Source organism: Orussus abietinus, unplaced genomic scaffold (genome assembly GCF_000612105.2).
Source record: "Orussus abietinus isolate OABI.00-Male unplaced genomic scaffold, Oabi_2.0 scaffold4, whole genome shotgun sequence".
Classification (NCBI taxonomy): Eukaryota; Metazoa; Arthropoda; class Insecta; order Hymenoptera; family Orussidae; genus Orussus; species Orussus abietinus.
The window spans coordinates 1948069-1966181 of record NW_019396014.1 but is presented as its reverse complement, the minus strand read 5'-3'; the positions used below and the strand labels follow the sequence as shown (position 1 = coordinate 1966181).

General features: G+C 51.0%; 1 protein-coding gene across 2 annotated transcripts in view; it reads left to right on the top strand.

Annotated features, from left to right (window-relative positions):
* Nucleotides 1-18113, top strand: part of LOC105695790 — a 57685-nt gene that overhangs the window by 30236 nt on the left and 9336 nt on the right. For both annotated transcript variants that reach the window (XM_012417709.1, XM_012417708.1), the window contains exon 3: nt 947-1142. In XM_012417709.1, the coding sequence (XP_012273132.1) occupies nt 947-1142 (196 nt within the window). The remainder of the gene's footprint in view (nt 1-946; nt 1143-18113) is intronic.

Below are 18113 nucleotides of genomic sequence, written 5' to 3'. Positions count from 1 at the left end.
TGTACCACGAGACACGCGGAAGGAGCGCAGGGGAGGAAGCGGCATGTCCTCGGAAAGGAAACAGACATCCATATATGACAAGCGGCTATTAAACGAGCGCGATATCGTCAGGATATACCCCGTGTACATAAGGCTCGAACAAACGCGCGGGAGAAAGTCACGGTCGCCATTTTAATGCGAACTACGGCGAGGCCTCGAGGCTTGCGCCGATTTCCGCTGCCGAGCGATAATTAAACAAAGCCCAATCAATGCCGAGCAATTTGAAATTCAAACGCGGCAAATCGATCGGCTCGACGCGAAAGTGGTTCGATTGTGTCGGGGCGATCTTGACCCTTGCGGGAAGCCACTGCTAACGATGCGGAAATCCAATCAAACCGTATTTATGAACCGAGGTTCATGACTCGCTGCTTGACCGAGTCTTTCGAATGGGAGTAGCGAACGCGCAACTCGTGCCCCTCGGTAATTAGACATTTCAATTTCCCCTGGTCGTTGCACCACAGGTTAGCACTCCGTCTCCAAATAGAAGGTGGAGAAGAGCGATGGACCCATGAAAGTCGCTTCCCTATGACCATTGGTCGCTTTATCCACCCCATGGCAATAAGTCTCGATACCATAAGAGCCGCTGCCAAGAGCAGAAGCGTTCCTCGGCGTCCCCTGATAAACGAGGGTGGAAAACCCCCGTCCAAACACAACCCTCCCAGCACGACAAACACTCGACACCGTCGTCGTATCTCATTCGATGGCTCGGGAAAAGCTGCTATATAACAACGTTATCATTGTTACTCCAAGACTAGAGGGGTGTGGAATTGTTTTTACCCCAGAAGGGACCATTTCATTTCATTAATGATAGAAAGAACGCCTTGGGGTGCTCGATCCCAACCTACCTCTTTCCTATCCACCTCCATCGTGAAACGTCTGACCCGGGATTTCGAAATTTCTGTTTCAGGGCTTCCTCGAGGCCAATTCGAAGTGCTGGTGGAATGCCGCCCTGGTGGACGCGACTCGTCAGTTGAGGTACAAGGGACACGTCTCTCCTGGGGTGCTGATGGTCGGAGGACCTCCCTGTGCCCTGGAGGTCCTCAGAGCAGCCTGGTCCAGGAACGTCCTTCGTCCTCCGGCCGATCACGCCATCACTTGCCTGGGTGAGTCATTGATTCGTAACGTTTCTATAAATATTTAACCAGCGGGGAAAGGGGCGAGGAGACCTCTTGCAGCTTGGGATCCCTTCTAAGCGGGTACACGTAGCGCACCTTGGCGAAGTCGTAAATTGAAAGGTGTAAAAGAGTCGCGAATAGTTGAAGAGAGGCCAAGTACGGCGCTTCCTCGTCCGGCATCCTTGCACTCCGATGCACCGCACCGGGACTGCACCCTGCAGTTATCACCTCTTATCTTTAGTAGCCGCAGTTTGCAACCTTATCGTCCATAAATGTATTACGCCCGGGTACCGTTACTTCATAAACACGCCGACGGAAACGCGCCTCCGCATTTTACACACCCACGCGGCCGCTTGCTTTCCCCTCCTGCCTCTCGTTTTCGGTTCCGTTCTTCCACTCTTCAACTCCGATACAAAGTAAATCGGGAGATTGCGGGCTTTCATTTTCGAATTGATTTCTTTTCTCGGCTTCGGGCGATCGTAAAATCCCGAGGATGGTGATTAACGAAATTAACGAATAATTGACTCGGGGGATCTGAGGATCCCGAGGGTGGTTTAATAATGAAATTAGCGAATATTAAATTCCATTTCAAGTTGTCATGAGGTCGGGGTGATGGTGAATAATGGAGTTAGCGAATAATTAATTCGATTCTCCCGTAGAGGAACCTCTTAGCGCTTAGAGTCACCGAGTCTAAGTACATTGCCCCCCGCGTGAGATATTAAACGTCCATGTAATTTGCATTTATGTGGACCATGGACTTGTAACTCACGCTCTCGGGGACGCGCGTACGTACGCGGACTTCCTTGCCATACATACGCACGCGAAACTCTCCTCTGCGGAGAAAACGCGACGTCGAGAGCGGAAGCTTCGAAAGGTCGAGCTTTCCCGTCCCAAGAATTAAACGCGCGCGTTCTCTCCTCTCCTCGGGAAGACTAGATTCACGGGGGTATTTTTTCCGAGCAGCTGGTGCACCGGCGATTCCGCCGGAGTTTACGAAATTCCCCGAGAGATTCGCGAGCGAATCGAGTTCTCACGATATCGCGTGCCCGGCGAGGGCGTGTGCTCTTTTTGTTTAACTTTCTCGGCCGATATTTTCGACTAAATTGGAATATGCAGCGCGCCCTGTGGTACTCCTAGAAATAGTTGGAGAAGTGTTATTAGCCATTTCTGTAATCATCAATTTTCCCGTTTTCGCGAGCGCCACGACTTTTCGTGGGGAAAAAATTCAGAGGAGGAATCCATGGCTCGATTGGCCTTTTTTTTTTATTTCTTTGCGCGCAATGTTTTTTTTTTTTTTTTTCATCGAAACGTGGAAAGTATACAGGGATCTTCTTGGCGAACGAACCTCTTGCCGATTATCCGCATCCGGTAATGATTTAAGCTCCCCGGCGATTGGCGAGCGATTCGAGTTCTCGAGTGCTATCGCGTGCCTATCGAAGGCGTTCGCTTCGATATCTCGCAACTCGCATCTCGCATCAACCCGCCGGTCCCCGCGGTGGTTTAAAACGGACCGACTCGTAAATACGAGAGCGGACATTAAACCCACGATCATGCTACGCTCCCGGTATCACTCCCCCTCTCTCTCTTTTTATTTCGCGTCCCATAGGGCCCTCTCTCTCTCACTCTTGCTAGTTCTCCGGCCGGCCACAATAAGACTTACTTTTCTCTCTCCTGTGCCCTCCACTTTCCCTCGGCTCGTCTCTCTCGTCAAGTTGCGTGATCGCCCGATAAAAGTGCCCCGAGTGTTTAATATATCACTCGTAACGAACATTCGCGTACAACACTAAAACGGGCCTAAACTGTCCGCATTAGATTCATACAAAGTGCATACAAAGCGTATGCACATTTCATTGAAATCAGGAAAACCACCCCATGCCTCTCTCTACATCTCTTCGTCTTTCCACCCCCGAAGTACTCCATGCATCTCCAGAAAAGGAAAATAAATCCGACTTGCAGTACTTTCTTCGATCGGGAGAAAAATCCATTTTCTGGGTGTAATTATTTCCGATCTTTTTTACTTACTTACTTTTTACCTTACATAACCCTCGGAGATAGATCTTGATGAAGCAAACCGGAGGAAAATTGAGTACTCTTAATTCCCGTGGATTTCATTTGACATTTTCTTAGGTAGAGAGAATTACATTTTTGGCGAGAATTTCTTCTTTTTTTAAGATTTCTTCGCTTGACTCGTCCATGTATAAACCTCGGAAATAAATCCGACCGCTCCTTCCCTACGAGCAAGGGACACGGTTGTTAACGCCGGTGTTCTACCAGATACCGACACGTTGCTCGGTGTTCGAGGATGTTCGAGGGTGTTGAAAAGCGTTGCCGAGTGTTCCCCGGTGTCGGTGGTATGGCACTTTGCTGGCGCATGTCGGCTGCTCGTGTTCCTACAAGACGAGGAGATGGTGGCGATGTTCGGGCTCGTTTAGCTCACCGTACGACTCGTACGACTTGGAAACGCGCGCGACTCGCACGACTTTGCCGACTCGTCATCTCTTTTACGAGCCGAGCCTAACTTGAAATCCCACAAGATGCGAAGTTCTCTTCCAAGAAGACCCTTCTTTACGAGCCAGAGGTCGGGGCCACCTGCGCCATTTTGAATCCTTTTCGGTGTATTCCTCTCTGCGGCGCGAGGGAATTTTATTAAGCGATTAAGATCCTTGCCCGGTAATGATTAAAAAAAGGAAAAAGATAAGGAAATAATAAATGTGTATCCCAAAGGTCCCTAGGTAAGGGCTGGGGGAAGAATGGATTCGCGATTCCGCGATCAGGGAAATGCGAAAAAAAAATGGCGGCGCATGTTAATGGCGTTCTAAAGTCCATTGTGCGGTTCACACGGGTTGCAAGCTCGGCGCGATAAACGGCCGATAATCGCGTGAGAGTTTCGCCGTGAAAGGAGGGAAAAACCTCGGATAGACCTGGGCCGCGCCGGGGCAGCTTATCAGCGAGTTATCATTAAGGCCAGGGGGTTTTCATTTATCGTCGGCCGGTCGTTCCTTACGATCGGTAAATCCTGGCACCGGGTGAAACGTTCCCGTTCCTCCGCCCCCCTAAAGTCCGAGGGGGCACCCGCGGTGATTGGAGTAATGATTTAATGGAATCACCGCGCAATTAGAGGATTATTAACCGACATGGACACGCCCCTCCGCGTAAATTCATATTCGCTAGCGTTTCCACGAGTGCGACCTCGACTTTGAACGGACATTTCGCGATCTACGAGTACGCGTACAATTACTCCCGCGGAAGTACTTACCCTTTCTAAGTTGAAAATTCCCCCGTAAAAAGTCATTGAAGAGGGCAATTTTCCTTCAATATATGCAGGAGTAATGATCGCGGGATACCGGCCGGCTTTCTAAAATTTTCGCGTAATTAGGTAACGCTTTTCAACCCACATAGAATTATTTACTACAAGAACTTGGCCATAAGCCAATTGTGTAAACGCTCCACTCGTACACGTAATTTTCGTTCTTTCCAGGAATCGAACACATGCCGGATAGTACATTTTTTGGACACATAATTTTGGTCAAGTTTTCATGGTAAATATTACTTTGTGCGCCGGTGGACGCGCAATTTTCACGTTGAGATTATTAACCGGAGAAATTCCTTCCCGCGATTTGAAATCCTTTAGCCGCACTTTTCACGAATCGTACTCTGCCCACTTGTGCGTTACGTTTTCTGATCGAGCGCAGTTGCAAATTGAATGTAAGTGCCGGGACGATTAACCCGGCTCATGAGTTGTTGACACCTCAATTGAAAATCATGATTACCGGTATATCGGCGGGCAATTTTCTTAAATTGTCCCTCAATTAGAAAACCATTTGAGACCAGTAGCCGGACACACCTTTCCTCGAGCAGGTGGAGACGGTAATTGTTTTCTCGGCCTTCGAGTCCCTGGCGACCGCGGATCAGCTGATCGCGCCGTTTCCACGGCCGACTTTGTCATCCGCGGAACATAATCGGCGGGATGGAAAAAAAAAAGGAGACGCGGAACGCAATACGGTGAAACCGCACCGTGCAATTAGCCGGCCGATTGAGATACGGTGCATACCGCTCACTATCATTACAATTTACTTTTACTTTGGCGAAGCATCGCCTATCGTCTCGCGATCCTTTTATTTCAGCTCGCCACGCTCGGTCGTACTCGGCAGCCTTTCTTCCACCATAGGAAACCGGCATTTTCTCCTCTCGAAAATATTATTACCGGCGACAAACTCCCCCGCCAATTACCATTCTCCTGGCAGTACCACGATTCGGTCGCTGACCGTGAGCCCGGAACAAAATTACTTCGAGTCGTTAATAAACGATATTAATAATTAGGGAAATATTTCTCGCTCGACGCCGAGTCGCAGAAGGATCGTTTTCGGTATCGACGTTGCGAATATAGAGGGTATAGAAAAATCGATTAGGGATTGGATTTCTTCCAGACCGCACCCCGGCGAAAACGAAACTCATCTCGGTGTATGTAAAGGTTGATCAAACGCCGCCCGGTTTCCGCTCGCGAGTGTAACAATAAATCCGCAAAGCGATCCGCTTGCGCGTAAACAAACCTGGTACTTTCTCCAAGAGCCAGCGCGCGATTGGTCGACTTTAACGCGGGATATCTCGAATCCCGTAAGTCGTGAAAAATTCTACAAAGGACCTTTTTAATCCGTCTCCCCAGGAGGAACGTGCCGATTGATCCGGAAAGCGCGGATTACCGCGAGTTACCGCGAATTAGCCTAACCCTCTCGAGGGTAATAAACCGAAGCGATCTAATCCCTCCTGGCACGTCCATAAAACATCATTTCCTCTGTATCGCTAGCCGAGCGTGTAAAAATAAAAAAAAAATAAAGAAATAATTTAAGGCAGTCCTTAAAGACGTCGCGCGTAAATAAGGTCCTTGGAACATGCGAGGATATGCGCGGCATAAATCGCAATCAGGAACCTTCCGAGATGCGAGGCTCGATCACGATGATTTAAGGTGGAGGCGCATCTCAGCTAAGAAATCATCGACTGCATCCCTCCTCCGTCTGCCTCGCCCATTGTCGTCTAAATTAACCGCAAAATCGGGCACCTCCATTTTGAAACCATAATAAACAATGATCGTCATTGACATGCTCCTAGAAAGCGACGTTTAAGGGCTGATAATCCTGACATTGGGTCCCCTTTTCGAACGCCTCGACCCCGGGGATTTTGATTGGCCGTGATCCGAGACCGACTAGCTGGGATCAATCGATGCGTCGATCGATCGATCGATCGGTTAACGACGTAATGACGAGCCGGGGAAAATTGCCGAGTCGCACGGCCCGGCCTCGGACAAACGACGATCATTTCGGAGGATCGATGAGGTCCATAAATAAATATATAAATAAGTCAATATATAAATCACTGGATAAATGCGATTTGCCGAATTGCATTACCTCGATTTATTCCCCATTCCCGCCGCGGGCTTACGGTCTCGGTACTCTCTTCCCCTTGAGATCTCAATTTTCAGAGGCAATATTCGAATCGCACTCGGCGGTGCATCCAAGAGTATCGGCCGCATCGGAGGCATGATAAATTGTGAGACGCGATCTCAACTTTCACCGGTTTTATAATATTGTAAAAATTACCCGGGCTATAATTTCCGGCTCCGATACGGACGCGGTCATATTTCGTAATATCCCCCGACGTAATAATTTTTTCTCCCCTCCCCCTTGCGGCGGAAATAATGATATTCCAAATACCTCCGTGAAACTCGAGATTTCCCACCTCCGAGGGATCTCGGAGGTGCGACCGCAATCGACGTTAATCGCGCGATATTTCGCCGCGTTAAGAAGGAAACGAGCAGCGTTTACACGGCGCCGGGCAGATGTGCGGAATTAACGGCGTTATGCGTAATGTAAACATCCGCGAGTGGACATTAATCGGACCCTTGGGTTAGAAGCTGAGCGCAGAAAGCACCCTGTAAAATGGCCGACGTTTAAATCAACCTTATATAACGGTGACTCGACGTTGACACCGGTAATCCCGCCATACGTGGCAAAACCGAGTTTAATTTTATCATCCGTGTACTTAGGCACGTGTCGCACGTTTCGCGTCGCCTTTCACACCTTTTCTTCGACACCAAGGGACGTTTGATTGGTCTTCGTCTTAAGGAGGTTCGATGGTGAGCGTTTACTGCGTCACGTGACCATGGGGGATTATCATTATCCTTGAAATTAATTGCAAGGAATTTTTCCTTCGTATCCAGGCCTCTTATAAAAATTGCGAAACTTGTCCGTCGTTACAACGTCCATCGTGGAAATATGTTATGATTTATTGTGGGGAGTCCACGACGTTTGTTGTAAATCGACGTCCGTCCTAACGCACGTCGGGTTCGACGTTCCATTATTAATTCTATGCGCAGTATTTGGGACGCCACTCGTATAAGAGAATAAGCTATCCTCGCATGTATATAAAAGTAATGTATAAATGTCAGATTTTTAACGAAATGAAATTAAAAGTAACACGGTCGGCAATATTGTTTTTACCCGGCCCTGCTGGTGGTCCTGGATTAATTCGTAGTTCAGAGATCAAGGATGCGGAGGGTCTGTGGGATCATCGGAAACATCCTGGTCGAGGTATCCCTGGGAATTTCGCGGTTCCGAGGTTGTCTAGGTCAGCACCTTCCGCTGCGCAGTTAGGTGGAGAGTTAAGTCCTGCCCTGCGGCGAGTCTTATGAATAACAAATATCTCGTCGCCGGCGAAGTCGTGCCTCGGTACCCGAGACACACACGACGCAACGTCTGCATCCCACCTACGCCCCAGCTTCCGTGAGAACTGGACCGTCCTAAATAGCGTCCTCCTAGCGGTTCGTCTAACGAGACGACCCCCTGCCCCGAAGACCGTGTCGTCCTTCGAGGAACATCCCCCGACCTCCTTCGGTGGAGCCGGAAAAATCGTGCGACATCCATGGACGTTCCCTTGAAATTTCGCCCAGTAAATCTCGTCCCGTTTTCTTTCGCCGGCCAGATACATCCCAGGTCTTCCGTGAGAACGGAACCGTTCCACGCGACATCCTCTCGTGACAGAATGGGACTCTCGCTCGGAACTGCACATCACGAAGGAGGTCGTCCCTCGACCTCTTTCCCCAGCCCCGGCGATCCCGAGGACGTCTAGTCCCTGCCCTGCGATCGTGCCATCCGGGACGGGCATAAATAATGAATCGCGTCCCGAATCCATTTTTTACCTCTTCCTCGTGAAAATGCATCCGCACCTCCACTCGCCATGTTCCCCGCTCCGTCCCCTCCCTCGTGTCGACACGAAACAGGCGCGGTAAGTGAAAAGTAACGAGGAAGAAAAAGAGTCCCGCACACTTCTCTCGGCAGTATCCGGACAGAGGAGCCATTAAGGATTCCTTCCGTGTAGAAGTCGCGGAGGCTAGTTGCACCCTGAAGAACGCCGGTGCAGTTTCCACGTCGTTCCCTCGGCCGATGTCCATAGATCACGCGGAATCTTCTTCGTGGATCTCCCGGGATGCATAATCTAAGCCTCTCTCGGTGTAGATTACATTATCTCGTGTGCAAGCATGCCCGCGCCAACATCCTGCCCGGGGGTATTAAGTATCCTTCGAGGGGATCCCCCTCAGGATTCTTCGTTGCCGGGTTTCGGATTCCCTCGTCCTTGCCGAATTTCGTCATCGGGGAAACTTCGCTCTCACGGTTTCGACCCGTAAAACGTTTGCTACGATTCCTAGGAACGATCTCTAGAAGGCGGTGCTTCGTAGATCCCTTCAGGGTAACGTCAGGATCGAGTCCAAACGTTCGCCTTTTTCTCACGCCTCTCGTCAATTTCAGGCACGCGCGAGGTCCTTTCCAGGACGAGATACTTTATTCCTCGCGATCGCGTAAGAATCGTGATTGTTTGCCTTTCACTGGACCCAGGAAGCGGGAACCATGGCGAGTGGATCGAGCCCCAGGACCAGCAACCATCTCACGACGTGTTGCCGGTCTGACCCCGTCTGAAAACCATCGCGATTTAATTCACTTCTGACTACGGCCGCACCCACCTCGAGAATCCCTCCAGGATCTTTCCTCCTCCGTGTTTCCTGAGCGCGGGAAAAAAAGGAGCGGCCCTTCGGGCAGGAATTTTTAAAACCGCGAGAAAAATGACGAGTCCTTTGGGGACGTCGCGAGGTACCGAGGCATCCCGGAAGAGCTCTCCGGGGAAATATAATACAAGGCTATTCCGCGTCCTGCCTCGTAAATGCATTCTACTCATCCCCGATCTCGGGCCATGGGGTAATGGAAGGCATGGAAGGGAAATGGAGAGACGACGGTATTTCCTGGGGCCACATCAGATACAGAGACGAGAGCCGCGGCCGGCGCGGCTACGCCCTTATTTTGCTCGTAAACGGATTACGTTTTACATGGTGCAACGAGGACCCTGGAAACCAGGCTAGGCAATTCTCTCATGGCCCCCGCGTGCACTTTTCCAATGGCGGGGAATCGCCGTGTATCTCGGGGTACCAAAGCGACTCTAATTGGGTCGTCGTGCCTCCGGTTTCCCTCTCGCCGACGCCGACGCTCGCTCTGGTCGAAAAACTCTAGGAGATTGTCGAGATCTCTTATTCCCGGACTCTGCTCGCTGAACGATTCTCATGGGCCCGTTGTTCCCTTCGAGCTGGGAGATTTTCCCAGGGAGGGTTTCAAAATTCTCCGCATTTTTACCCCCGGCGATTGATTTCTCGACTCGGGCCGAGGAGAGCCATCTTCTGTGGAGGAGGATGAAAAATATTGAAAAATAAAATATTATCAATTTTTAGCGTTATGAAGATCGTTAAGCCACTTGGGTCGATGAACTATTTTCATGGATCAGTACCCTTCCACCTGAGATATGTTCCCAATGAAGGTGTCAAAATTCCGGAATTTTTGTCACCCCAGCAATCGATTTCTCGACTCGGCTCCTTCCATGGAGGGGGATGAAAAATCGTTTTAGCGTTATGAAGGCTCTTAAGCCATTCTGGGGAAAGTCGAGGCATAGTTTGCATGACGAATCGTCGAGAAGGGTTAAGAGCGACGTTGTAAATAGTCTAAAGATCGGGAGAGAAACGACCGAGTCCCCGCGCGACAATTTCGCGGCATTCGGAAAGGTACTTAGAAAGTACGGTATCGCCTCCGAGACAATCCTCGAAGTTTCTTTTAAGGCCGCGCGCTTTCGAGAACCTTTACGGGTAGAAAACGCACCTATTAAGTGGAACGCTTCGCTTTTTACCACTCGACACCGCGAGGTATTATGCAAACGCCCGCGACCTTGCGGCGTGCACTTCTCTCGGGGGGGTAAAAGTCAAGTTTGCAGGGAACAATATACGCCCGACGTCCGAGGATCGAGCAATTAACTTTCTCCCCTGGACCATTAGCAACCGTTAACAACGTCCATAGGCGATTTCACGAGGAAACGATAAGGCAAAATGGCGCGGTTTTTCTAGAAACTCGATTCCGGGATTTGCAAAATTTCCACGTCAAGTTAAGCCATCGCGATGAAAATCGACAATCACGTAATTGCTCTCCTTATCAAAGAAATTTAATATTTTATTCCTCCCTTTAATTAAATATAATATTTCAGTTATTCTATTTCATGGGTTATCATCCCGTCGACTCTGGGGTGAAAAATTCATTTTCTTCTCTCTTATATATTTGCAACGAAGGTAATGCATTCAGGGCGAGAGAGTGTTAAATCCTCGGGGCGTCAACGGCTCTCCATTAACTAATTGGCAGACAGGGCTTTGCGTTGATCCGGGCAGGATAACGCGGCCATATTGAATTATATTGGGAGTAGGTGTTCGGTCACTTCTGGGGTAGAGCGGCGCATTATCGGCCGCTTTAACAGAGGCGATCGTTCACTCGCACGTAACGCGGCGCGCTCGAGTTGTCCGGACTAATGTCATGCACCTATCGGCCGATTAACGGTATTCGGAATGCAATTTTTCATGTACCCCGGCCGACGACCATAACTCGTCAGCCGAGTCAAAGCTCGGACCGAGTTAACTGAGACGTTGGCCGCATTCCGAAATTGGCTCTCTCTCTCTCTCCCTTCTTGATAACATCGCTTTACTTACGCGCGACAGCATTCCGCGAGTGGTCGAGAAATCGGCTCGCCAGGATAAATTCCAGGACTCTCGTGCATCCCTTCTAGCGATCTTCCCGATCCGTAATAACCGATAGATAAGAAGGTGGGGAAATTAATCCGCGATCGCGCGATAGATCTTATAGGACCCAGCCGAGATCGAGGTGGCGCAACCGGCGCCATTTTGGCCTCCGATAGGCTCGCCAGGATAAATTTAAGGACTCTCGTGCATCCCTTCTAGCAATCTTCCCGATCCGTAATAACCGATAGATAAGGAGGTGGGGAAATTAATCCGCGATCGCGCGATAGATCTTATAGGACCCTGCCGAGATCGAGGTGGCGCAACCGGCGCCATTTTGGACGCCAAGCACATTCGTCGACGTCGACTTCCTACGAAGTCGGCGCATTTACGTGGGTTTCCTGTCCCTTTGGGAGACGTCGTTTCCTTTACTCGGCTCTCCCGTGTCCCACGGGAGTCCGGCCGGTGTAGCACGCGCGTATCCCCGCGGAATCCGCACCCATGTGCCGGTATCACCTACGACCTCCGTACACCCATGCGCCGAGCGCAGATAAGAACGAAACCCGAGATGGAAGGAGGGTTTATGCGTTCCACGTCGGAGGCTTAATTTATGGCGAGTTTTCGCGTGGGCCGCTATTTCTCCGCTATCTCGGGCCCGGTCCACGCGTGCGTGTACGTGGGACTTCCTACACGGTGTTCATTCACACCTGGCCGAGTCGCGATACGCACCCTCGCCATTCGGACCCAAGGGTGCTCCCAAATCTCGAGGGTCTGAGAACGGGCGAGAGACAAAATTTAACGTGAAATGTAATGGAAATCAAAGATACGGTTTCCTTATTTGATAACCATTGCCTTTCATTTCACGTGACATACGACAATGCGATTCGGTAACATTGTAATTGAGACAATATTTCGGTGGTTTCCAAAGATTTCCATGCGATTTTAATAATTAAAATCCATGTTCTCCTCGGTTAATATCGAGGATGAGAACAGGGGAATCGCAGACGTACATCTTCTTTCGGTAGCCTGGAGGATAGAGAGATATCCTCGACCGCTATCCGTTATCGGGAGGGGGTCGAAGTTATTACAGAGTATCCTCTAATAACTCCTTAACCGGTACAAATTCTGAATAAATTCGCCATTTGGATACGTGGTCGGACGCGGAGCACATCTCTCGGGTTAGGTTATCCGTGGGATGCAAATGGAATGCAAATCGATGTATAGAGAGGTATCGGTCGATCACGAGCGCTCGTCTCGGAGGTGGCCGAGGAGGGAGGTGGAAGGTCGCGCTCTTCTCCGGGAATTTTGAGGGAAGGTATCCGGGTCGGCGGGATATCTCGTCGTCCGCGAAAGGGGCAAAAACCGAGAAGGAAACGGGCGTCATCTTCTCCTTCCGCTTTTATCTCCTCCCTTTTCTGCCGGCAGAACCGGGAATTAGCCTCGTCCTTCCAGACGCCGTTAACCATCCTCATTTGTCCGGACCTTCCTGCCGCAGCGGAATCGCGGTAAATGGCGGAATCCACGTTTCAAGGGTACCTCGAAAAGGCGCAAGTTAAAAAATCCCCGGAACCGTCGAAACCGTCGGAGTTAATTCGACCCGGGGAGGTAATTCCTTCTACGGCGAACAGAAGGAAGAGCACTCGCGGGGCCTTATACTAGTTTCGCAACTTTCTAAGTGTCATAATAACGGGATTACCGCCTGTATGATTTTTCTCATACCGGCCGGGTATCCTCATCCGCGAGGAGCGGTACATTATCCCCGGGATAGAGCACCGTAAATTAGCCTCCGCGCCCTTACTTCGCCTTGCCCTTGCCTTTATCAATTATTTCCGAATTAACCTTATCGTTATTAATGGATCCTCGCGGGCTCCGAATACAGGCGCGATAAGTTAAAGTGCAATTAACGGTATCGTTAGATCGCGCCCGTTTGGAACGCCGTAGGACGTTGGACCGTTTATTGGATAGCTACCAACGAGTCCTGGATATCCCAGGAATGTTCACGGCTAAAAAAACCGGCATATAACGTATGCCCGTTAAGCGTTTATTTGCTCTCGGCGTAGGAGATTTCGCATTCCGATCGAGGAGCCGATCGATCGATCAGGCTCTTAACTGAGCCTCTTAACATCGTTCTTTGTTGTCGGGAATACGTAAGTCGGAGGTTAGGCCGACTACAACTGGGACATTAGCTGTTAAGTTGGCCACACCTTCCTCGCTTCTACTATTTAACTAGGGTTAACGTTATCGACATCGGTGTCCGGCTCGAGGCGGGCACGCTGATGCACATGCAGCTACGGCGGTGCACTTACACCTGGGGCAGAAGACGCGGTAGCTGCATCTTCAGGACTTTCCCCATATATTTTTATCAGGATTTTTAAAAAGTTGTTCCTCAAACTTGACGGTTTTCACGAACGACCGGTTATCGCCAGAGCACCGACGTTTGGCAAACATTGCAGTCAATAATAAATTTCACGCCCGAGAAGTGAATTTACATGTATAAACTTGAAAATAAATTTACAATTTTGTAACGTCATATTCAGAATTTCGTATTTCATTCGTAACATATGTTATAAATGTTCGGAAATCTTACCAAAATAAAAAATTAAAAAACATGAAGGGGAGCGCTACAAAGGTGGTTTATTTCATAATGTACGTCGCGATGTATATTCAGGTTTTCCAGGACTTTCATTGCCCCTCGATGTATCCCGGGGATGAAATCGGAGGACTTTATCCTTAATCGATGTGTTCCCGGGTAAAATGTTCTGCCCAGTCTCCGGATAATATTCCGCCTTTTTTTTTTATCCTTAACATCCGACTTCCTAGAGGTTCGGAGAGATTCTTCTTGCAGTTGAAACGAGGAGTGTGCACAATGCATCGTCTATGTCGAGGGAGAGTTCGACTCGGATTTATCGAGTTTCGCCACGCAGCTCCAGATTCGCCGACCCACGCGACCTCGGTCTCCCGTAAGAAGTCCCCTGGGACCTCCTCCTCGAGAGGGATCGGATATATTCGCTCGCGATCCGATCTTTCCCTCCGGTCTCCGGAGCGGCGACAACACCTGCCGGCGAGGTCGACGGGGCTATTATTAGCCGGCACCTTTCTATCATTCCACCGGGTTTTATTATGCACGCGTGCGCGCCTGCATGCACGCACGACCGGAGAGCCGACCTACGTGCGTGACAGAAGTGAGAGGCCGCGAGCACGGAGCCGGCACTGTGCCGGCACGCTCCCGACACGGATCGACACGGAGGGCCGCCCACGCATTCGCCCGGAGGCTGGACGTCGATGGGAGCTAGGGAACGCAGAGCGGGATCTGGGACGGGGCGTAACGGAACGGACGTGGAGCGGAAATGCCGGAAGATGGGACGAGGCACGCGTGCTGGACCGCGAGAGGGAGAAAAAGAAATGCGGGGGTCCGATCCTTTTTTACCGAACCGCAATGCTAATATTGAAAGTAGGATTACGTGCTTCCGTCTCGCCCGCGTGTGTCCACGTGTCTGATTTTTCTCCGCTGGCCCGCGTGTTGGATTTTCATGACGATCGTTGATTATCATGAAGCAAATGTCATCGAACGAAAAACGTACTTCTTTGAATAGTGTTAATGAAATATTTGGCAAATTCAAGTATCATCCCAGGAGTCTTTAATAGATTGGATGCAACACTTCGGAATGATGACGATTTATTTGGGGCTAATAATTATTCCTTGAATTAATTAAATATTTATTTGGTTCGGTGGGTTCTTTTTTTTTCTCGGCGTACCTGAGTATGTAGAGTTTCATGACGCTAGAGTACCCGCGTGTCCGACTTTCAGGATGATCACGTACCTGCATGTCGGATTTTCGTTACACACGAATTCCGAATCAGTACCCGAGATGCGAGGAAAACAAAGACGTAATTCAACGGCACGGAGATGGCATAGAGACCACATACAGCGAACGCGTCGCCCACGCGATCGCCCCGAGGCTGGAGGACGTCGATGGGAAGCTAGGGAATGGAGGGCAGGATCTGGCACGGGGCATAACGAAACGGACGTGGAGCGAAAATGCCGGAAGACGGAACGCGGCACGCGCGCTGGACCGCAAGGGGAAGAAATAATCGAAGACGGCATAGAGATGGCATAGAAACGGCATAGAGCGAGCACATCGCCCACGCAGGGGCCCGGAGTCCAAATGGAGGACACGCGGGAAACCATGGATCCATAAATGGGCGGATGGGGCCAAAAGTGAGATTTTTGACGAAGAGACCTTCCCAAAGGAATTTTCTACTCGTGACATTTATCGCCCGGGGTCTTTTTTCAAGTACCACAAAACACGTGCTAAAAGGTGTACACATGGTGAAATTATTGCATACCGCTTTTGGGGGTATAACAATGACAAATGATCGAAAGAGGTGCCATGTACATGGTTTCAATTGATTTAATTTCCCTTTAAGAGATGTAATCATCTCAGGGTAAGATGACCGCCGTCCATTGCGTTTCTTTATGGCTGGCGCTTCGGATTCCCCCTGCTCGTCTCTTCTCGGACCCGTGCGGAAACTAAGGCATCAGGCCAAAGCACAGAGGTGGCATAGAACCGACACAGACGCGGCATAGAACCGACATAGACGCGGCATAAAACCGACATAGACGCGGCATAGAGGCGGCACGGTTCGCCCACGCGCAGGACCTCGCGCGGGAGGCCGCGAGTCGGCATAGATCACGCTGCTTGAAAAACGGGCCATAAATCCAGAAACCGCTAGATACCCCTCCGAGTATAAACTTTCACTTTTTCGCTGAAACTGCGTCGGCCAGGAAGGAAACGAGGAAACCGCGTTTCTTGCCTGCGGCCCCCTAAAAGTTCCCTCGCATCAGCTGACTCGAGGGCTCCGAAAAGGTGGAGTGCACGTAACGAGGCGAAAAACGGGCACGACCGACATAGATCGGTACAGATCGGCGCCCACGCGACCTCTTCCGAGGTTCCCGGCCTCGACGATCTCTCCGCCTCTGTCGGCAACGTCAACGATATCGGCCAGCTCGGCGATGTCGGCGATGTCGGTAAGGCGCATATGCGCCGATTCCGCGGCCTATCACCCGGAGAGATCGCGACCCGGTTTTATAGGTCGGCTCATGGGAAAATGGCGGAGAACACGGTCGCCCGGTCGTCCGGAATCGCAGCCGGTAACGAGGCGACCTTTGATGCCTCCCCAGCATCCGACGATGCGGCGCATCGCGTCTCTATGCAAATACGAGACCGTCGTTCCGAAACGACCCGCTTCCTCGAGATCGCGATCGTTCCTGCCCGGCCTTTCCTCGACCCGCCACGAAGCTAGACAACGGCTGTGCGAGTACGACGAAACCTCGACTCCTCTTCGTCTAGGAGTAAAAACGATAAAGTCGCACCGGGCATATTTGCATCGCGAATGAAAGAACGGCGGAACCTTCCCGGTCGTGCCTTCCTGCCTGAGGGAAATGTCAAACCGAGGATTCGAGACGGGAGAAACGTCTCCTGGTCCGGATTTAGAGAGTCCCCGGTGTCTTCCTCTTCTGGGTTTTTGCCTAACCTTCCTTCGTCCCAGGACGGTGGGTCCGAGGAGACTTCCTCGATCGTCCTCGGGTAATGGTTCCGGTGAAATTGCGCTGTCACGGCCGTGCATAAAGTATCGAGAGATGCATCTGGGACAGATGGAATTAGACGCCGTGTTAGCTTTGTACTTGGGAACGGGGATCACAAGTCCGATCGGTAATCCTCGCGAGAAATTCCCCCCCGAATCCCACGGATGCACCGCGGGAATTCCGACCCCGTTGACTTTCCACCCAGCCGACATAAATCCAGAAGTGCCCGATACACTTTTCGCCAGGTCGTACCGGGTGCACCGAGACGTGGAACTTCGAATTTACCGCCCGAGAAAACGCGGCCATTTTGAGGGGGACTCTTTTTCTCTCCGAAATGAGAGGGCGGAAGGAGTCGAATCCATTGCGAGGTTTGACTCTCCCACGCGAGTACGACGCCGAACGCAGGTAACCGCTCACCTGGGCTCACCTGAGCTCACCTGGACGTATTTATGCGAGGTGTCCCTGTCTAAATTCAGCCTCGTGGAACGAAAGTCCTGTCTTCGAGCCTGTGGACACCCGCGCGACGCGTTACGTCGGTAGCGGCGATAGGGTCCTCGTTATCTCGAGCTTTTCTACCGGAAATCGCTATCGGATCGAAAGGCTGGTTTCTAAATTCCTAGGGAATTCCTCGCGGATCGTAAACTTCGGGATCACGTGACGAATGGCTGGGACGGTCTCGAGATAGGAATCGCATCGAGGGATTCCCATCCATTCGTCGCGACGAATCGCCGTTTGAAGATCCACTCGCTCGCGATGCTCGTCATAATTGCATCGCGCCATGAAAAGAACAATAAAGGGAAGGACGAGGGGCGCGGGGTAGGTGGCTCGTAACTCAACCGGCGGTTCTCCAGTCGATAAATATATATATCGCATCGGGTCCGCTCTTGGTCCCTGGCTCTCCGTTCCCTATTTCATTGCACTATTACCTCTCGTGCAGTATTTCATGTATAGAGACAACCGCGTACCAGAACCTCCTTGTCGTAAGTTAGCGCCGAGATACGAGCCGGAGGTGGTGCTCGCCCGGGAAGAGGGGACGAGGCACGCCACGGACCAACCATAAAACCCGGAATGGCACCTATACGCACCTGTCGGGTGCTCTCTGCGTTCCCCTTTGAGCCACGCGTGGGTGGGCCGCTCCTTCCGGCGGTTTCCGTCGGCCCTGCCAGAGGGCGCCAGTGTCGCCTCGGCGCGCCTCCCGTAAGGTCGCCTTCCCCTCTTGCCTCAGTGACGATTCGCGGCCCAGCTGATCGCGTCCGAGAACGTCCGACCTCCCTCGAATGAAGAA